This window comes from Poecilia formosa, unplaced genomic scaffold, assembly GCF_000485575.1.
Source record: "Poecilia formosa unplaced genomic scaffold, Poecilia_formosa-5.1.2 Scaffold69, whole genome shotgun sequence".
NCBI lineage: Eukaryota > Metazoa > Chordata > Actinopteri > Cyprinodontiformes > Poeciliidae > Poecilia > Poecilia formosa.
In genome coordinates this window covers 2,401,520-2,423,756 of record NW_006800008.1, presented here as the reverse complement: position 1 = coordinate 2,423,756, position 22,237 = coordinate 2,401,520, and the positions used below count along the sequence as shown (strand labels likewise).

Below are 22,237 nucleotides of genomic sequence, written 5' to 3'. Positions count from 1 at the left end.
TAAAATGTTCATTGGCATCTTTAAAAATCCATAATGACTCGTGTATGTAAATTCCTGAGTGCAAATACCGATGTCCGCTAGAGGGCGATGTTTCATTACAACTTAACCTGGACAGGAGAAAACAAGTTTTCGAGCAGAAATTGTTGTCTAAACGGTCAACTTGTATTTGTATTTTCATTTTATATATAATCAAAAGCAAGAATAAATCAGTGAAAATGAGTCGAGCTCATAATTAGGTCATTAAAAATATTGTAAAATATAATATATACTGGCTCGTCAGGTTTCCTTAAGGGTTAAAAAAATGTTTTTGATGAGAAACAAATGGGAGGGTAATCCCTTCATCCCTCACACATTAGTTTTGGTGCTTATATTATTTTTCTGTTTTGTTTTTATTATCCTCCCGGACAGTGAACGCCTCACACAAAAGCGTAAAATCACGGAAAGTGGTGAAATAGGAACCCGGGCGCCCAGATGTCATAATAATTATTACACTCAGCTTTGACTGGAAAGCCCCTCCAAGTGAAGCGCGCCCTCCCAGCCTCTGGAAGACCCGCAAAGTCCGCACAAAGCGCTAATTGGACCCTGGAAGCAGGCAGACAAGGGGCATGGATAGGTTTCAGAAAGCATGGAGATGGGGAAGGGAACGCTGAATAGAACCCACGCCTCTTTTTCTAAACTCTTGCTGCGCCAAAAGGGGAGGAAGAGGAGGAGGGAAGAAAAGAAAGTATATAGGTGGGGCGCACAGGAGTGGGGGTCGCTCAATTGATCCTGAATGCCACTGCCAACAGAAAATGAACGCAATTTTACAACAAGAAGTAGAAGTAGTAGCATATAACTGAATTTGCGCGCGTTTTTATCCGGTTTCTCCGCATCTCAGAGCCACAATAATCAGCCTGCACTGCAACAGCATCGGGTGTGTCCAATCAGCCACAAAGCTCTGGATTCTCTGCGCCTCCCCGCAGATTTGCGCCTCGGCGTTCCGCTTGTGCAACCGATCATGATGCGCCCCAATCACAGTGGAAAATTTGGCCTTCGACGCACAATAGAGCCTCAAATGAGCCGCTTCGGGGAAAATAAAAAGATGTGCTGAAGCAGCTGCTCTCAGATAAACTAGTATCTATAGCAACGTGCTCCATTTTGTACGATAAAAAAACAAACCTTTAAAAGGTTTAACGAGCTACAAATGCTAATGCTAGCGTAAATGCTAAATAGCTAGCAATATAGTTAACTTATAGCTCATATAGGTGAGGTATGTTTGATAAACAAATCCTCTTGCTCATCTTCCAAGCCAGCCCGAAGTATAAGCGAAATACGTTGCTGTTCAAGGCCACCAGCAGGGGGCGCTAGAGAAGTTAAAAGTTCCTCCAAGAACAACCTGAAAACTTAATCAAGTTTGAGTTGAATTTACTACTCGGATATTTTATTCATAGCAAATTTAAAAGAGAATTTTCACTTAAAAGTGTAAATATTTTAAAGTACAAATAAGTACTTAAAAAGTATTAAGTCCAGCCATTTTACTGGCAGCCAATCAAAGAATGAGCACCAGAAATAACATTTAAATATATTATTTCAATAATAGAAAACAAAAAATATGATAAAAAGTTTAAGATTAAAAAATGTGGGATTTAATTGTTTTCTCATCAACTTCCTGAGGTCCCCACAGCGCCCTCTGGCGGCCCCACTTTGAAAAACACTGACCTATAACACGTCACTCTGTTTTACAATTTGTTTCGCTATTATCAAGATCAAATCTGACGGGATTCCTTTAAGATCTTAATTGTTTGATAGTTGTGTTAAAGTATTTTAATAATGCCAATATTGTTATTTTTATGCACTATGTAAAATCCAGTGAATCAACTGGAAGTTTTTCATATTTGCATGTAAGCAGAACCTTTAAACCATCCATGATGACTCTTTTCAGGTAGTTTCAATGTTTTTCACCCAATAAATAATTACGTAAATTGGCTGATCACATGATGTTTATCACATCCTGCTTTCGGAGCTAAACAGATGCATCGTAATAAATTAGAAAATCTTAATTAATTCAATTGAAAAATTGAAAATCACACCCTTTATAGATCTATTACACATGAAGTGATCCAACTGATGCATTTATTTCTGTTAATTTTGATGATTTACACCAAAATTTAGGTTCTAGACTTGAAAGCAAGATCAATAAAAGAATAACTGTTTGGTACAGAAATGCGGGCCTATAAAGTTTTTAATTGCACTCGGTTCTTGGTGAGTCATTCTGCTGACCTTTTCTTCTAAAAAGGCTGCAGTCGTCCTGTTTTGCTTGTGTATTTTTGTCTTTCACACAACTTCCTATTGATATACATTCAACAAAAGATAATATTTTTTAAAAAAAAACTTGTATTCAATTATTGTTAAACAACCAACACACTGGTGTTTCATCCCAACTTTTACCGTCGCCATTTTGCGGACCAGCGTAAGTGTCGCCAAGAGTGCCGTAATTTGTTGACAACTGACGTAAACTGCTTTGTTAGAGAGAGAAAAAAAATCTATTTCACATTCATTCAAAGGCCAATAATAAACACAAAACCAAATGACATTAAACCTTTGATTTAAGCATGTTTTAGTCAGTTTTATAAACACACTATAGTTCTAATTAATTACCGTTTCAATTTATTTAACAGAAATATCTTAATTTCAGTTTTTGTTAGTTTTTTACTTTCTTCCAAATGTTTGTAACATTACAAGCTTGTTGAGAAACCGACAGAAGTCTCACATTCAGGACAAACTGTTGTTATTGTAAAGAGGTTTCCTTCCGCTTACCTCCTCTCCGCTCTGTTTGTTTAGCGCTTCAAGTGGCACGCGTCTGACGCGCGCGAGCACCGGTACCCGGCGCAGGAGCCCAAGGTGTATCCACGCGACCAGTGGGCGTGGCCAGCTCACATCCAAGCGCATTGAAAAGCAGTGGAGTCTGTCTTCCAGGACACATTTCAGCGCTGAGAGGCGGACTGCCCCTACCGGAACAAGTGCGGTCGAAACACGTGAACGGCACGAGCGGGACGCACCGCCTCGAGACTTAAAAGTTACTTTCCGGAGATGGACATTACAGCCAAAATGGAAATTAACGTCAGCCAGCAGCAGCTGGTTCCCGCCGCGTGTTACTTTTCGGCGCAGAGCATCCAGCTGAGCCCCAGCAGCAGCTGCAGCAGTAGCAGTCAGTGCAGCGGGAAGTCCAAGCAGCCGAAGCGGCAGCGCTCCTCCTCGCCGGAGCTGCTGCGCTGCAAGCGGCGGCTGAACTTCGCGGGCTTCGGCTACACGCTCCCGCAGCAGCAGCCGCACGCGGTGGCCCGCAGGAACGAGCGCGAGCGCAATCGGGTGAAGCTAGTGAACAACGGCTTCGCCACGCTGCGTGAGCACGTCCCCAACGGCGCCGCCAACAAGAAGATGAGCAAAGTGGAGACGCTGCGCTCCGCGGTGGAGTACATCCGCGCCCTGCAGCAGCTGCTGGACGAGCATGACGCGGTGAGCGCCGCCTTCCAGGCCGGCGTGCTGTCGCCCGGCATGTCGCAGGGTTACTCCGCGGACATGAACTCCATGGCTGGGTCACCCGTGTCCTCCTACTCGTCGGATGAAGGCTCCTACGACCCGCTGAGTCCGGAGGAGCAGGAGCTGCTGGACTTCACCAACTGGTTCTGAGCATCTCCAAGGTAAGACGACGCAGTTATTTTCTACAACTTTTAAAAACTTTTGTTGAATTTTGATCTAATTGTTTTGTTTTGTTTTTCACAGAATTCTGGATCAACTCGTCTGAGTTTTGTTGTCCGGCGCTTGGGATGGTCCCGGAGAACAAGGCGCGCTGTTTTAATCCTAAAGACTGATTAAAGACTCAGGATTAAAAGGAGACAAAGTGGGAAAACCCCAAAATAAAACAAAAAAGACCCTAACGTGAATTCATGCTGTCCAGAAAACAAAACATTATTTAAAACGCCGCTCCTCATCTATGCTAAACCAATCACACCGACCCGTTTTGGTAAACCTCTCCGAAGCTGAATTCAGTTCAAATGCTTCCAGGTTGCGGATTTATTCTATTAAATTCTATATCAGACGCTTTTTTTGGGAATATATTAAGATATTTTTGTATGTAAGAGATTTATACATGTTTTGTACACATCCTTTTTGTATATATTTTGTCTATATATTGCGAAGTTATTTCTAATACCTCCTGCCAACGTAGACGGGTAGTCTATTATTCTCTGGCTCTTGTGTTCACGAGGTTTCCAGCAGGAGTTTGACACTCCGATGTTTTTATTATATAGCACCGATGTGTCTTATTTAATAGCAGAACCAAGTTATTGCATTATATCATGTCACGATGATCAAACTTATGCAGCTATTGTCCAAAAAAGAGTGCAATAGCCATGCATTGTGTCTTTATACTGCCAGCTCTTTATCTTCTATTCACAAGCAGATGTTGAATTCTTCTAACCATATTTTCTACAATTTAGTCCAAAAATAAAGAGATTTACTGAATTTCTTTCAATGTCTTTTCTTTTTTTGATGTTTGCTTTGTAGAGCGGAGTGGAAATTATATAAAAGCAAAGAAGGAAAATAATAGAAATTCTATTTTTAGCTCTTAAGGGATCAACAGTTACTCTACTGTTAACTTTACGCACCTTTTAAACATGATTGCTTTTTCTTTGGCTATAAATAGTTCAGGTTTTAACAATGGATGCCAACATTAAGTGAGTAAAAGTAGGGAAAACAAAAGAAACAAGACAAACTTTTACGCAAAGTATTTACGCACAATCCTTTGTGCGTTATGGGAAGAAATAGTCAAAATTACAGCAATTATGGATCAATTAGTGAGTAACTTCAAGAAAACTAAGGAGAAATGGTGAATTAGACATCTTAGGAAATAAAGGACAATTTACGCACCGATTGTAAGGTTTTTTAGCGGCGTAAAGTTTTTGCGATGAGTAAAGCAAAATAAAGTATTTACTGCGTTGGTGGGATTACGCACATTTTTTTTAATTATTATTATTTTCAGTTCTTTCCTGAACGACTCTTAATGTCCATCTTTATCTTTTGTTTTTACGCACCGCATCTGAATCTGTGTTGGTTTTCACATAAAAAGTCCAATTTTTTTAGATAAAAGAAAGAAAAATCCGGATAATGCAGCATGTCAATAGAACTTTTACGCAACTTAAATCATCCAATTACGCAACAACCGGACAATTCCAGCTAAACTCCGACATCAGACGCGTAAAGACGGGAAGAATGTCGCCTTAAATCCGCAGCCGGAGGTGGTGTAAGCGGGGCGCGCAGCGGGTTGTAAGGTGGTCTGCGCGTTTCGGGACAACTGAGTTTGACAGGTAGGGCGGAGGCTGCGCCGGGACGCGTGTCCGCTGTAATGAGTGAATGGGCTCCGGGTGGTGATCGAGTGGAGACACGGAGCTGAACTGACTGACGGCGTGTGCCTCCTGACAGCAGCAGCATGCCGCTGAACACACAGGCAGCCGCCACCTGCAAGGAGAGGAAAAGGTTTCTGTGAAGGACGAACTGATTTACAAAATACACAAGTGTTTTTGTGGTTGTAGAGCAAACATCTTGGTACATTTGAAATAAGACAAAACTACAACTTTCCATCCAGAAATAGGAGCTTGTTTTAAGTCAATAATTTCTTAATATTGATGAAAAAAGTACAAATTATAATTTCGAATCAATGTATTGAAAAACCATTTTTTTCGTATTTTGTCACATTACAACAACAAACATTAATTTAATTGGACTTTTTATGTGAAAACCAACACAAAGTGGTTTACAATTCTAAAGCAGAAAGAAAGTTAAACATGATGCAAAACATTTTTACAAATTAAACACTGAAAAGTGTGGCATGCAACAAATTGCTTTCAGAAGTTACACGGTGATGGTATAATTTTTTTCCATATTTGCTAAAACTGCCATTATGTCCTGACAGTTTTTCATTAGGCTGGAATGTACCGATCAGAGAAAACAACCAATCAGATCCAGGAGGCGGGTCTTACTGCTGTCAATCAAGCAAAAGTACTGCTGAATGAGAAAATGGTGAAGAAACAACTTACCGTTCCAGGAAAACAGTTTATAGAAAAACTGAGTGTCAAGATTGAGACTGGATGGTTGGATTTACACATTAAAAAGTCTGACAGTGTTTATAAATTCAGTTCTCGACCAGAGATCACAGTTGGTGGTCTGTTACTACATGACTGATAATAAAATGTGGAAAAACTCTAGGATGAAGGAGTTATTTTAACTTTTTATAATCATCGATAGAGTCAAAGTTTAGGTCTTAAAGTAAAAAGAAAAACTTAAGATGTATAGACATGGCGTTCAACATAAAAACAAATCTGAGATTTTACTTTTAAGTCACTTATGCAAGGTTTTAATGCAACTTTGTTTTAAAACACAATTTTTTAATGTAAGTTTTAATGCAACTTTGTTTTAAAAGTGTAATTACTTAAAGAATGATGTAAAATTGTCAACTTTAATGGACTTTAAACAAAAGTTTGAATATAATTTTGCTTTTAAAAGTGTAATTTTTTACCAAATATTGCAAAGTTGACATTTTTAATGCACTTTTAATGCACTTTAAATGCATGTTTTAATAAAATTTGGCTTTAAAAATGTCATTATTTTACAAATAATACAAAGTAAACACTTTTAATGAAACTTAAACACAAGTTTTAATGAAACTTTGTTTTAAAAATGTCGTTATTTACTGAGTGACAGGAGTAAAACATTCATGAAAACTCCTTCGTGTTCATGACTGTCATGTCAGTCTTATGCAGACCTTTTCCAATAAAGGTGTAAAGCTTTTGTTGATTCATATATATGTAATTGAATTTTTTATTTGTTTTGTTATATTCTTTTGGTGTTTTCTCATTTAGCTGGGAGTTGTTTGTTGTTTTTTAACTGACGTTTTGATTTGAAAAGAGTTTGTTTTTTTTTGTTCTTTTTTGGAAGTCAGAGTTGCTAAGCAATTTGTACAAACATCTGACAGTATCTGACTGTTGTCTGTTTAAGATATAGTACAGAGAATGAGCAAACATACAAGTCGCAGTTCAGTGAAGACAACTAAAGGGTGGTTCAAGTAAGGTCCAAGCAATTAGTTAAATAGCACTCGGTTGATGAGGGAACAAGGTGGGTGTTTTATCGAGAATATTGTATTTATTGAACATACTTTTTGTATTTTGATATAAAACGATGTTAATGTTTGATTAACTGTCAAACTGTTAAAGCAGTTGAAATACATTTTGGTTAATTTGTAGTATAGAAATGTAGGTTAATTAAATACACGTGATGTAGATGTAGATGTAATGTTGTTGCATAAAGTAGGTTTTTTTTGAGTTAAAAGAAAAGGTTAGAACCTCTAAGAGCTGCTAATAGTGTTTCGTTTGTGCATTTGTAGCTCTTACGGTGTGTTCACACATAAAGGCTGTTAAATAAAGAGAAGTGAACCATCAGTTAAAGAGAACATCTTTTCGACCGGGACGCTACAAAGGTTTACTTTACTACTGTAAAAGTTTATCATTACAGAGCAGTAATATTAATAGTATGGTAATTTATTCCCTTTAATATGTTATTCTACCGATCTTCTGAGCCCTGAGGCCCAACATGCCACTGCAGAGCTCAGCAGTGGCCGGAGTCGTCGAGCGGGTTGGCGATCACTGATTGGTGGATGAGCATGAAGAGGGGCAGGTAGGCCAGGAAGTCCAGCAGGTCCAGCGGAGGAACGCGCTCCAGCTCCAGCCTGACGGCCGCCTCCTGCTCCAGGTGGATGCCGCCGGCCTTCAGCTCCAGAAGCAGCTGCTCGCCGCTGATGAAGCCCCGCTGAGCTCCGGAGGCGTCGCGCTGATCCTCCAGGAGGAACAGGAAGAGCTGCTGCAGAGGCCAGGGTAACAGATTCAGAAGGAACCAGAAACATCCTGCAGCCATTATACTTCCTTTACCAGGTCAAGTCTATGGGCATTACACTGCAAAAACACAAACTCTTACCAAGTCTTGTTTTAATTTTTTTTGTAGAGCAAATATCTTAGTACATTTGAAATAAGACAAAACAAACTTTCAAAGTAATTTTTCAGCCAGATATAGAATCATTTAGCTAAAAATACTCCAACAAGTTAACAACAAAACACTTGTCTTTTCCAGCAGCCATTATGCAGCAGTAAAACCAGCTCAACCATGATAAAGACGGCAGGTTCTGTTCTGGTGTTGATTGTGGAACCTCTGGAGACTATCAGGAAAATAATGGGCAACCCTGACCGCCCTCTTCATGAGACTGTCTTGAGAAGGCAGAGCATCTTCAGTCAGAGGCTTCTTCAGGTTTGGTGCAGTAGAGACAGTACAGCCATCACCATCTTCAATAACTTTTTGAAGAATATGAATTAATGAGTTACAACAACATTTAATTTCCCTCTGGGAGCAATGAAGTGTTTCTGAATTGACCAAACATGCTGGAGTTCTGTTTGGGTTGCTAGGTAACAGACTGGCCTTCTCTGTGGTTGCTAGGTGACGGGCTGGCCTTCTCTGTGGTTGCTAGGTGATGGGAAGTGCCTTTACATTCCGAAGGTTTTTGTATTGGCTGATTTTCCAGACACCAAAAAAACAGTTGGGTGTTTGTTTGTTTTTAATTGTTTGGGCTGTTTTTAGCAGCAGTAGAAACTTAACTAAAAGTACAAAAACATGAAATTTGCATAGCAGGGCAACTTTCAGGAACCTGTTTTTTTTATGTGGGAATATGTGTTTGTGATTTTGTGTGGCACAGCCTCAGATTACCACGGTCCTATTTGGACGCACCTGTTTGCACGGTTAATGCAGTCGAGGTAATAATTGCAGAGCAGAGGGAGGGGACCGGAGATCAGCCCTTCTGGCAATTAGCCCTCCGCCCCCCCCAGCAGCCTCTCCAGTTAACAACCCTATCCCTAACAGCTCTGTAATTACAAAGCCTCCCTACCTGGCTCCGTTTTCCACACCCACAGGCTTTCATGTCCTGCCGGCCGCTACTTCCTCGCCCTCGCTGCCAGCTGGTATAGGCTCGGCCCAGTCCACCCGAGATGAGCTGTGTGTCTCGGGCTGATTACAGGCCGGGGCGGAGTGGACGGCATGTTCACTGCTGGGCACTTTAATGAGATTAAGGCCGTGCTAATCTATGAAAAGGGAAAGGCGCCCCCTCTTCCTTTCTCCCGCTTGATTCCCTCATTTCTATGCATGAGGTTCTGAGTGGCTCTCCAGAATAAAATAAAAAACATTGCTTTCGCATCACTTTTCAAAGAGTTGGGATGTTTGTTTCATTGCAATTATACCTGCAGAACTGCGGAGGTGATGTTTGGGCCGTAAGAGTTAATCTGATGTTGCATCGAGGCCGTTAAGTGCGTCTTGTGTAAACAAATTCAAGAGAACAAACATGTGGAGAGGCAGGATTTACCTTCGCTTTAAAGAGACGCACTTCAAGGGAGCGCAGGTCCATGCTGTCGATGAGGGATCGCATGAACTCACTGGGAAGGAGAGAAATTAATCAGCTTAAAATGGATGGGAAGGAAGGAAAACTACACAACCTACACTGCAAAAACATGAAACCTTACCAAGTATTTTTGGTCCAGTTTTTAGAGCAAATATGTTAGTACAACATTTCAGCAAGATATAGGAGCTTGTTTTAAGTCATAAATATTGATGAAAAAGTGCAAGTTACACTGTTTTCAGTGAAATAATCTGCCAGAAGAACTAATACTTTTTCATTAATATTTAGAAATTAGAAATTTTTGTAATTTTTTTCTGTAAAAATGTATAATTACCCACGATTAACCCAAAAAGCTAGCTAACTTGCTAGCAAGGGTTTATTAGCAGTAGGAATAATACATTCACTCTGTATCCGACACTGCAAAAACACAAAACCTTACCAAGTACTTTGACCTAGATTTTACTGCAAATATCACTTGAAATAAGACAAAGCTAACTTAAAACTTTCAGCAAGATACAGGAGCTTGTTTTAAGTAAATAATTCATGAATATTGAAGAAAACATGCTAATTACACTGTTTTAAGTGAAATAATCTGCTAGTAAATAAATGAGGAACTAATACATTTTTATTAATATTTAGGAATTAAAAGTGTTTTTGTAATTATTTTAGTGTGAAAATGTACACTTACCTATGACAGACCCAATAAAGCTAACTAACTTGCTAGCATGGGTATATTAGATGTTAGTTAGCTGTAGCAGCACTGCCTCAAGTTATAGAGCATAATCTTTGTATTTATATACCTTTTATTAAAGCAGAAAAAATAACTCACTGAGATTAAAAACCTCTTTTCCAGGAGTGACCTGGTCAAGACGGCAGCAAAAAACACACAAGGATGAAAATGTTTTACGTGACTCAAACGTTTGTTTGCCTGACAAAAGAAGTCCAGAGAGAAAAAAACTAACTACACACCATATGGTCGTCTAAATTAAATGTAAAACCTGTGGTCATATTTTTATGAATTCAAGACATTTTAAGGCTTTTAAAAATATTTTTAGATCAATTAATTTAAGACCTTTTAAGGATGCATTAACTATCCACACTGTCGCTGTTTGGGAAGTTTCTGATGAAACAAAGATGGATGAACTTGAGGAACTTATTGTGAAGGTATTGTATTACTGGGTGTTAAATTAAACAAATTAAACCAGAAATGTATGCATCATAGAATATTTTAACTTCGTTTAAGTCTAGGTAGCATGAAAAATTAAATTAAATACATAATAAAATTGTTGCTGAAATGTGTTTGTGGAATATCTCTCTAGATTTTTGGTTAACTTTTGTGTAAAATTAAAACATAAAAGGGATAAAATTAAGTCTTTTAAAACAGGGCTGACCAAAGTGTGGCGCAGGGGCCTCCCCAGGGGCCCTAAGAGAAGTCTCATGTGGCCTCAGCACACAATTTAGGAATAGTTTAAATGGTTTAACTGACAGATTTATATCTATATTTCTAGATACTACAAAACAAGTGTTTTTCTTTTTTTGGGATCATTTTAAGGTCTTTGTACTCAAAGTCAGACTTAATCACACCCAGTAACTAAAATGGTCGTCATTTTATTGTTGGAAATAAACTAAAATTGATATTTTGACCAAGAAATTAGGAAACTGTACAACTTTGAGATCCTTTATTTGGACTTTTTAAGTAAAAATACACTTATTATGTAAAATAAGAGAATTCAGAATAAAATAATTCAGTATTATTTAAATTGTGGCCCCTGAGTGCTTTCAAGTTTGGACTCGGCTGCGTTAGGGCGAGTGTTTGTAAATATGAGTCACGCCAGGGCGGGATGTTTTTGGCGCGTTTGTCCCGGGCGACCCCGAGTTTTCCAGCCAGTGATGCTAAAGTGTTTTGAGTCCATTGTGGTTGCTCACAGCCGCCTCGCAGACAAACAATGCGTCGGCACACGGAGACATCCCGCCACATTAACGGATAAAACTGATTTGGGGGACAGTGGGCGTGGACAAGGGGCTGCTTGGGGTTGGCGTGGAGGGGAATGAGTGGTCGAAGCACACTTTGGTGCAATGTGATAAAATCTGGTCCACGAGGATAATTAGAGGCAGAGTGGAGCGATTGTGTTGGGACGGACCTCTCCAGTCCAGCGTGTGGCACAGCGACGGTCATCCCGTCTCTAACGAGCGCCTGGTGTTAGCGAGCCCCTCCTCGCCGAGCGCTCAATGGCCTGTTAGGGCAAAGAATGGCCATCGAGTCCGGGCTTTGATGAGGACGAGGCAGGACAGGGCAGCTAATGATCATTAATTGCACTTCGTTTGCGGCGCACAAGCACACCGGCGAGATAATGGCGAGGACAAGCAGCCGGGGCGTGGGGGAGGCGGCAGTGACGGACTGGAGCGAGGATAATAACAGCCTAACCCATTTTACTTTTGTCGACCCCCCGCGGTGACCAACACAGAAGACTTCTCACTTACGCAGAGCCCAACATTTTGGCGGCCTCATCGCTGCAGAGCCTGCAGACGGCGATGCAAACAGATTCTGACCCAGTTTGATCCGACAAAGCTCAGAGTTGTTTGGGGATATTTTAAGCAGGATGGTCAAACAAAATGTTACCAACTATTTCTGTTCAGGGTTTGGTGAAAATATTTTAGAAGATACTTGTGAGTTAATTGTCTTATTTCAAGTGCACTAAGATATTTGCACTTGAAACTAGACCAAAAATCCTTTGGATTTTTTGTTTTTGCAGTGTTGAAACTTTGTAAACGGACCACAAACTAGATTAAGGTATCCTTGACTTTATGTCACTGTGTTTAGTTTTGCATTTGAGTCCTTTTCTCCTGTTTGTATGACATCTGTAAACAAAGCGAATGTCTGTCCAACAGAATATTAGTGTGTGACTTTTATTTTCTGGCATTTGTTTGGTCAAGCAGTGTAGTTTATGTTCTTTAATTGGTGTAAAAGAAACATTCCTCAACTCTTAAAAGTGAAGAAGCTTTACGTTCAAAAGCAGACTGCCCACTAAAACTAAAAGTGTTTTCACACCTGATAGACTCCTTTCAATTGGGGACCAAAATTGCAACATTTGTTGCATTTTTATCAGCTGCAACTCGCTTTCACACTGTCAAACAAGCCAAATTGATTGAAACGCCTGTTCCCCTCCTCGCCTGTGGGGGCGCTGCACCAAGAACCACAGGAAACATGAGCTCAGCTTCCTTCTTATCAAAATGTAAACAAAAATGGAGAAGCGTCAGATTTTTAGCAGTTGTAGGATCTCTCTGTTGGTAAAGACCATGATGCATTTTTCCTGCTAGAACAAAACTAGCGCATCCGTTTTGGTTCTTTTTACCCAGAATTCCCTGCATGTAGCCTGCTTCCTGCTTTTGGAAGCGGTCTCCTGTCCGCTTGGCGTTCACATACGCATTCAAACCGTACCAGAGTTCACTTGCACCGCACTGAGACCTAATTATTTAGGTGGACCAGAGTTTGATTTTTGGTCCACATCAGTTTGATTTTCACGTTCAAACGAACCAGAGTTTGATTAAACTGGACTAAACAAGACCAGTTGTTTGAATACAGATAAAATTTTTATCCTGCCATTTTTTTTTTTAAGTTCCTGAAGCCCAAACAAGATCTGATCATTAATTTTCATCACTAAAAATTGTTAAAAACTAAACTCTACACTATTTATCTACAGGGATTTTGTTGATTCCACTTCAGCAGTCGCTCCCTCGTTCAGTCCAGCGACAGGAAGACGCACGACGACGACCGCCGTGGCTCCACTGATGCTATTTGTGCTTTCCTGCCAAACCACGTGATGCGTCCTGAGGGAATGTGGTGCACAATGCAGCGCGGGGACAGATGGGTAAAGCAGCAGAGTGAAAAGGAGGCAACAAGAGATGAAAGACATGCGACAGGTAAAGCTGGGAAGAAAGGAGGAGACAGAGGGGGGGAGGAGGCCAAGAAACACACCTCCTCAGATCTCCGCATGGTCAGAAAGGCTGATTGTGTAACTACTGTAGCGGCTCATTTCCAAAGCGGCATTAGAGACAACAGGATTAAGTGAAACAGGTAAGAGGATCAGTCCAGTTCAGTACGGATGAGATGCTTTTGTTTTCTCCTTGTTTGGGAGGCGGCATTATGAACGCTCATCGCCTCCCTGCTTATTATTGAAATTGCAAAGAGGAGTTTTGTGTAAAGAGGTTTAATACGGACATTCATTATCATTACGATAATTGCCTCCACACAGAGCAGACACCCTGGTGTTTTTGTGCCAGCGCAGCAGTCAGGCAACAGGCCGCCTCCAGCCCACAAAGAGTCGGCCGTAAATCAGGGGACCCGTGACCCCGGCCCCGCTGAGAGGGCGCTCTCAGAGCGGGGTGAAGGCTCCGGGTGCAGGCCTTGACCCCCGGGGGACCTCCGGAGCGAGCTTGGCTCCACTCGCTGCTGTCTGCAGGAAGCCTTAGACCCCGGGGGCAAGGCCGAGGAAAAACAAAACGCTGTGTGTGGGAATCTGCGGCATATGGAGCATAACGTTGGGACACGGGGACGCTGAGGCCAAAGTTTGGCCCAGCAAAGTTCAGCCTGTTCACAGCTGATTCACTGGATCCAGTGACATGTTCTCACATATGTCTGATCAATATAAAAACTGATGCAATCTGAATAAAATGATCAAAGATGGAACAATCAATAAGCTTCAAAGAAACCAGTCTTTGATGTGATCTCGTAAAATGGTCTTTATTAAAGCTGCAGGATGTAACTTTTATAAAAAAAAATACTAAAGTTTTTTATATTTTCATATTTATAAATGTGTAAAAAGTTTATACTTTTGTAAATATAAAAAAATATTTGTATAAAGTTTTTTATGAACATAAATATAATTTTTTTTAATATTTTTATTAAAATACCTATATTTTTTATATAAATATAAGTGTATATTCATATTAAAATATGTTTTATATAAATATGAAATATACTTATTTTTTATATATTTTAAAAATATTATTTTTATATAAAATATTTTTATATATAAAAGTATATTGTCCTCTTGGTGTGTGCTATGCAGAGTCTGTTGTGAATGCTAAAGCTAGTTAGCAGTGGATAAACGGTTTTCCTGTAACAGTAAGTAGTTTCTCCATCATTAGCCCATTTAGCAGTGAGTACAAGAGGATGATAGACCACGTTAAGACTCTCCCCCTGGCTCTGATTGGTTGTTTTTGACCTGGAGCGATGCATTTCTTCTTCTTTCCTCATCAGCTCAGGGATGAGGTGGAGGAGATTAATCTTTTCACAGATTATCTGTCTCATAACAATTTATAACAACATGGTTACAATTTTAACAAATATGAAAAAAAATTAATAAAAGCTTCATACTGTAGTTTTAATAGTCTTGTGTTTAAATTAGCCCTCGGAAAAAAAAAAAACTTTCACTTTTTTTTTTTTTTCCATTTTTTTTTACAGATGTAGCAAAAGAATAAAAAAAAAAAACTTAACTTCATAATTTTCAAATACTATATTCTTAGAAAGTCCAAAATATTGTTACAAAACCCTTGGTATACGGCAACAAACTGTGAGTGTAAACTTGACCTTTACACACGCATGTGAAAATAGCTCCAAACAAACGCACAATTTTCCCACTGTACACATTTGAAAAGCAGAAGTAGAGCCTCCTGCACAACCAACAAAATCCAGCAAGTGGTAACTGGATGTTGAGACAACAATAAAACTCTTTTCCAGCAGCCACTGTACAGCGCATACTGACCAAATGTGCTGAAGCTCAACTGGGGTTGCTAGGTAACGAGCAGAACTCTGCTGGGGTTGCTAGGTGATGAGCGGAACTCTGCTGGGGTTGCTAGGTAACGGGCAGTGATTGCTAAGTTGTGATTCTGAAACAGTTCCATTTTCCAGATACCAAAAGACATTAGTTGGGTGTTTTTTTAAAGTGCTTGAGCTGTTTTTAGAAGGAGTAGAAACTCAAAAGGAAGTAGAAAAATTTGTAAAATGTGAATTTTTGATAATAGATTCCCTTTAAACGTAATGAGGAGTCTTATTTCTCAAGTATCAACCAGCCAAATTCACACCAGTTCACATTAAAATTCAGGATGATATAAAATTTTAGTTTTTTTCCAATAAAAATAAACACCCATTAGCTTTCATAAATCATGAAATAATGCTTCAGAGAGTGCGGATATGGCCCAGAAACTGAAGTGTAGCAGATACAAGACAACTCAACGCGGTTCAAAGAGACCCACACACAACGCCAAGATCAGTGGAACAAACTAGGGTGCAAACTCTCATCCTTATTTATGGCGGGTCAGTGACTCCTCCTCCAGCCTGCGGCTCTATGGAGGAGTGCGTCTGCCTTTTCACTTACTCCATGGAGGCTATTTTCTGCGCCAGGCTCGCAATCACGGCGAACAGCCTCAGGTCCACCAGCCCATCTGTCACCCTGAAGTCCACCATCTCCAGGATCTGAAACGGGACGTTGGCGTTACGGCAGGAAGTGAGCGCTGCTGCGCTGCGGTTCGTCACTGATCTACCCTGTAGACGTAGATCTCTTCTTTTTCAGACAGCAGCTCAGTAGGGATGATGGTTTTGAGAGCGAGCAGAACCTGCAGGCAGGAGATGTAGCCGTCAGAGTCGCTGTCCTCCTGCACACAAAAAAATAATCTGTTGCTTTATTTAAAGAAGCTTCAATGGAAATATTTAAATTTGTAACAAAATAGAGAAGAAAACCTGAATGTTGATCACTTCCTCGTGACAATTTCTGCTATAAAAATTACTCCATTATGTAACTTTACATATTTATTAAAACTATTTCTTATTCTCCTACTAAATACTCCAGTCTCAGTTAGATTGGGTAAATAGTGTTTGTGAATATTTTCCATCACCTTTTAATCCTGTCAAACAGATTTAGACTTTGACTAGACCTTCTCATCCAACAACTCTAAAACTCTTTCCATTCTCAGATGATGAAATACTAAATTGAAACTTCTATTTTAGTGAATTATAAGCATAATTTTTCCTTTAAATTTAATGCCAACACATCCCACTGATTTGTGTTTTTAAAAAGTGAAAAAGTTCACGTTATGTGGACATTATGAGCCTGCAGACTCCACACCTTCCCTCCGACTGAGAGCAACACAAACCAGTGAGTGAAACAGAATCTGCTGCTGAAAGAGAAAGAACAAAAAGGGTTTAAATCGCCCTTCACTTACTGCTTCAAAAGCCCTTTTGTACTCCACCAGCTTCTCCTGACTGAAAATGCAATACTTTGCCAGAAAGTCGACTGAGAAAGACAAAAGAAGAAAACAACAGGAGTTAAAGTGTGAGGAAGCATTTTTAAATGTCCATGGAGAATTTTGTTTTGTTGAATTTTAAATGAGATATTCGCTTTAAATATCTCATTTAAGCTGTGTGACTGCACTTTGCTATTGAAACATTTAATTTTTCTTTTTTTAAAAAGGAACCAAATTTCATTAAAAGGGATATTTTGTTTTACCCATTTAGGTTTGCAGCTGCGTAACGTATTTAAATCAAATGTAAGCTACCAGTTAAATCATCTAACATCAGTCAAAAAGCATTTCAACTTTTCTTTTTTTCAGGATGTATTGATTTAATAAAAACCTTGAACTTATTGTGTTTTTTATTTTTGTTTGTTTCATAAATTTGTTCAGATTTAGCACCACTAACACTGAATTACATTTCAACTCTAATTTGTTTCCTTTGGAGTTTTAATTAATAAAATAAAAGTAAAGACTCGTTGCTAGTTTCTGACAAGTCGACTCCATCGTGGTCATGACTTCAGTTTGTACCAAAGTATCCTGGATATTTTCTGCACTACATTTCTGGTTTTAAAAGTATAGCTTGAACTAATTAGTACTTTATCTTTTTAAGTTTATTTGCCAATTTATGTCTTAATTTCCTTCTATCCCAAGTATTCGCTGCAGATAACTAACTTCCCTGAATAGACAAATACGCAAGTACTTCTGACCCTAAAAACACTTATTATTGCCCTTTTTTAAGATATCAAACTTAATGTTTTAACCCTCGCAGACTGAACAGAGTGCTGACAATTCAGCCAGGTTTGCAGCACCGTAACTCCGCCACACTTTGCGCTATCTGGTAAATCCCAACGGTTTCTGAAAGGGGAGACGTTGCACTTTCCAGCTAATGTTGGGTTATTACGGTAATTCCACTCCCACTGCAACAGGAAGTGAAATTAATCTGATGAGACATTCTTTTAAAAGACAGGAAATTGTGAAAATAACTTGCTAGATATTGAAAGTTCCAGTTGTTATGGTGAAATGGGCAGGGCAAATATATTTACTAATAGGACATTTAAAGAACTTTGTACAATTAAAATAAGCAAAAATATCCAGGCGGAGATTTGAAACTTAGATCATAAAGGGTTAATACACACAGTGGAAACCACCTCAGCACTACTACCTCAAAAAATGGTCAAATCTCTGGATTTAGCTGCAACTCTGCGAAATATGTTTGTCTCATAATCCTAAAAATAAAAGTAGAGATTATCAGAGGAGGGCAAACTGAGACAAACCATGAATATTTCATTAGGCAAATTTGGGAGGGAGGAAAGAAATGGCTGCCTTAAAAAGAGGCTTTTAAGCTGCTGCCACTTCAATTTAGGAGATGAGAAAGAATCCCTGGATAATGGATCTATTCATGGGTTTCCTGAAGAAAGAGGAGCAACAGAGTTGATATCAGTCTGGACTTAAACCTCTGGACCTCTGGGGTTTCTCCACAGTAGCAGGGGGGCCTGTTTGAATCGGCCATTTATCAGCTTAGGCCTAATCAAAACCAGGCCTCGCCTTTCAGATGCAAAATGTTACATTTGCAGCCAGTCAACTTGACTTGTTAAAGCTTGATTGATCAAAAAACCTGCAGGCTGCCGTCGCAGCATCTGTTTGCAAATATCTAGGATGGCAGGGTGAGGCAGCCTGCATGCGAACCTGCAGGGATTTAAAGTCCGGACTCGTCCCTGTTGGCCGGATCAGAGAATGGATCCTCCGATTCTTAGATAACTTAGAGCTGCAGTTCAGTTGCCTTGGATTGTTTCACTGCTGGGTGTTAGCCGCCATCCGTTCTTCTTCTGAGGCGACTCAAAGAAAATTTATTTACCACCAGGTCTTCTCCATCCAGCTGTCATCCAAATATTGAGCAAACTTTTAAAATTTAGCGAATTTGGGGTCTTTCTATCTACTGGTTTGGCATGAATCAACCAGGCCACGCAAAGCATGATTGGGTCAGATGTCTACATAACTGATGCTTATTACAATGACTGTAACAAACAGGTAAATGGTTGCTATGCATGAGGCCATTTCAATTCTAAATGATGCTGGTTGTACATTTATTTGGTAGGTGACCATTGCTTACACAACAATAGATGTGTTTTCATCCAATTTCAAGAAAAAAAGAAGAAAATGCAAATCAGACATCTTTCCATCTACTGGTTTGGAGCAAATCAACCAGGCTACGAAAAGCGTGATTGGGTCAGATGTTGATGTTTACACATGGCAAATGTTCACTACACCTAAAAACCTTGGCCTCTGTTTGGTTGACGTGAACTCTAGCTTCCAAAAACAGGAAGTGAAGCAAAGTGCAGGGCATTCTGGGTAAATTCAACCAAAACAAACGTGCTAGTCTAGGGCTAGTCTAGTGTTAGCGGAAGAAATGGCTCGAGGACTCGTGGTCCTACGACCGCAGAAATCTGACACTACTCCAATTTGTTTACATTTCACAAAGAAGGAAGTTGCGTTCATGTCTTCTTCGGTGGTTTTCATGTAATTTCCCTCAGTGGTCATTAGTGCAGCGCCCCCGGAGGTGAGGAGGGGAACAAGGTTTTCAAAAGTTTGGCTCGTTTGACACAGTGCAGTTTGAATAAGAACCACAGCAGCTGAAAATGTAACAAATGTTGCAATTTTGGTTTTCATTCGAAATGAGTCTACCGGACTACCGGATGCCAGGACAGTCTTTCCGCTGGTGGCCGCTAGGGGTCCGCAAGGAACTGCATGTAAACACCTGTTCATTTGCCGTAGCGTTAGCTCAAAGTGAGAGTATTGATGTTGTTCACTAGCAATATGATTCTTTGAACGACACTAAGCTTTAAACGAATCTCAGTTGGTGAGAACTGTTCTTTGTTTATTACGACTTTACTTGCTTATAAAACTGTGTTCGCACGTCAACAACCAATGTGATTTTATTTAATTAAAATGATTAAATTAAGCTAATTAAATACAACAGATAAATTCAATTGATAGAAATTGGTGGATAAGTGTCATACTTACTGGCGCAGAAGAGGATTTTTGTTTCTGTTGAAGCAACTGCAGTCTATTTTTCTTTTATTGTGCTTCTAAATTACAAATAGCTATAAATGTTATTAAAGAACAACTTCATTTTTGATTTCCATTTGTTTGACTTCATTGGAAAGCTTAAAATCCATACTTTCAGAATCTAAATAACTCCAAACGCCTCGAGTTGACCATGATCCTTCATTAGGACGAACAATGAAGACAACAATTGTATTTGATGTGTTATTGCAGGGGCAATTTCTGCTGATTGCTCAGTTTTTTGGCAACTTTTTGCTCAGTTTTATTAAATAACGTTGATGTGTGCAGCTGTGTGAGACCCTGAACGCCAACGCTGGTTGCTGGAGGTGGTCCCAGGCCGAGTGCAGCGCTCCGTCAGGGAATCAGCCGAACAAAAGACGCAGTGGAGTGAGAGACTGGTGGAGGAAGCGAGGGCGGGTGGAGGAGCAGGACAAAGCCGAGGCAGCAAAGCCTCCCGCCTGATAGCCTTATCTGATTCCACTCCAGCGCTTGATGGCTTTTTTTTCACCCTGCCTTTAAAGGACACAGGTTGGGCCTTTGGTGTGAAGCCTAGCAGAAAATGTTAATCAAGAGAGGGGCTGTGTGGAGAAAGGCGAGAGAAAGGGGAGAGTCACTCCGCTCAGGCTGTAATCTGTAATGAGACCGAGGCGATTCAGTTGCAATTGAGAGAGGAAGAATAGGGCTATGATGATGATGATGAGCAGGGAGGCTCATGCTTTCACTAGGCGTTTGTTTTTATGTTTTGTTCCTGTTTGTTCACTCCTGCATCCTTCTGCAAGCAGCCTGCGGGTCACGACTCATTTACCACGCGCTTGGACCTCGTTTTCAGACCTGCAGCTGCACATGAAGAAAAGCACCGAGCTGCTCGTTTGACAAGGCCGTTCTTCTGATTATGATTCATATTTTCATTTCTGACACGCAGGGCAATTCATGCCGGGTTTCGACCAACAACTGGAAAATGTCCAAATATTTTTACACTCTATTAGTGTTAAAAAAAATCTATTCGGTTAAGGCCAGACTCAGAAAATTAGAAAGGAGATAAGTAGCAGCAAACACAGGCAAAAATAAAATGAATTAAATAATAATTTGCTGCCATTTCCTTTATATTAATGATGAAAACATCTGGTTCAACATTAGATTTATAAACTTTTCCGTCATCTTGTGTTTACTTGAATTTAATTGCTCAATAATAAAATCTCCACGGGTGAACATGAGACATTTACTGTAAATCTGCACTTTCTAGTTAAATTGATTTGTTATTTTTAAAGTAAAGAGAGTTTATTTTTAATTACCCACACAGAAGCTCCTTTGTGTTTAACGTTTTTTAAATTTGTTTGTTGCTCTCTTTCCCGCCTAATCCCAGACTTTTGAATGTCAACACACTGTCTATAGTGTCCCATAATTCAACACAAAGGTCGCTTTGAGCGGCAGGGAGGAGGTGACCCCCTTTTATAGAGCCGAAGAACGATGGATCGCATGGCCCACTTCCACAGCAACATGTGATTAACGGCAACAAAATACATTTACACACAACGTCTAAACTGTTCAAGGAGTATAAAAGCTACAAAAAATGGATTTATGGGATGTTTTATGTATTATTATTGATGTGATTATCCTGCAAATCAACAGGTGTTACGATGCAGATCTGTTTGCAATAGTGTAGGATGTGAAGTGCAGATCTTATAAACAGTGAATAAAGTCAGAAAGGAGGACGCAAAATATCAATCCTGCATCTTTAAGTTTACATTAAAGTAGACTGAGTTACTCTATTATTTCAATTTTCTCAGTAATTAGGAATTTACATTTCTTAAAAAACAACAAAAAATCAGATTTGCTCTTAAATGTAAAACAAAATGTCATCTCTAAACTATAAGTGCTGCTCAGTAAATTCAGAACAACATAGAAAAGGTAATTTACTCTGATAATTAAAGTGATATAGATTCACTTATAGTGGTCCAACATTTGCTTTATTTAAATCAAGTTTAGTTCAATTAGATAATTTTTTTTACAAATTTCTCAGGAAAATTGACTAATTCTCAAAAATTATGTTTTGACCAGAACTAAAGAGCTGTTCACCGTCCAGTCACAGCTGCATTTCCGTTGATCATAACGTTACGTAAATAAATTTGCTTAGTGGGAGTTTTTGTGCTACTATGAAGTTGTTTTTTGTCTATATTGAAATTAGTGTATTTTGCAAATCTCCAATGGAAACACTTTATTAGCATCCTGAGTCACAGGATCAACAATCAGACATTACTACTGCTGGAAAAGATGAAGAAGAAGAAGACAGGAAGTGGTGAGAGGATGATGTCACAGAATGGTTTTTAATGACTTATAGTGTTAAACTTATTCACATGTAATTTTAATGCTGTTTCTTATTTAAGGGAAACACAGTAATTACAAAATTGTGTTTTTTTT

General features: G+C 39.5%; 2 protein-coding genes across 7 annotated transcripts in view; one reads left to right on the top strand and one right to left on the bottom strand.

Moving 5' to 3' along the window:
* The first annotated feature begins 1,632 nt into the window (after positions 1-1,632).
* ascl1a (achaete-scute family bHLH transcription factor 1a) lies at positions 1,633-4,507 on the top strand. Its single transcript, XM_007555332.2, has 2 exons — positions 1,633-3,680; positions 3,763-4,507. The coding sequence occupies exon 1, from the start codon at positions 3,070-3,072 to the stop codon at positions 3,667-3,669; it is 600 nt and encodes a 199-aa protein (XP_007555394.1). The 5' UTR covers positions 1,633-3,069; the 3' UTR covers positions 3,670-3,680; positions 3,763-4,507.
* Positions 4,508-7,566: 3,059 nt separating this feature from the next.
* LOC103140261 (hyphal wall protein 1) overlaps positions 7,567-22,237 on the bottom strand; it is a 78,172-nt gene continuing 63,501 nt past the window's right edge. For all 6 annotated transcript variants that reach the window (XM_016673057.1, XM_016673058.1, XM_016673059.1 and 3 more), the window contains 5 exons: positions 16,688-16,758; positions 16,010-16,120; positions 15,844-15,941; positions 9,434-9,503; positions 7,567-7,890 (listed from right to left, as the gene is read on the bottom strand). In XM_016673057.1, the coding sequence (XP_016528543.1) occupies positions 7,639-7,890; positions 9,434-9,503; positions 15,844-15,941; positions 16,010-16,120; positions 16,688-16,758 (602 nt within the window). In that variant the 3' untranslated portion in view covers positions 7,567-7,638. The remainder of the gene's footprint in view (positions 7,891-9,433; positions 9,504-15,843; positions 15,942-16,009; positions 16,121-16,687; positions 16,759-22,237) is intronic.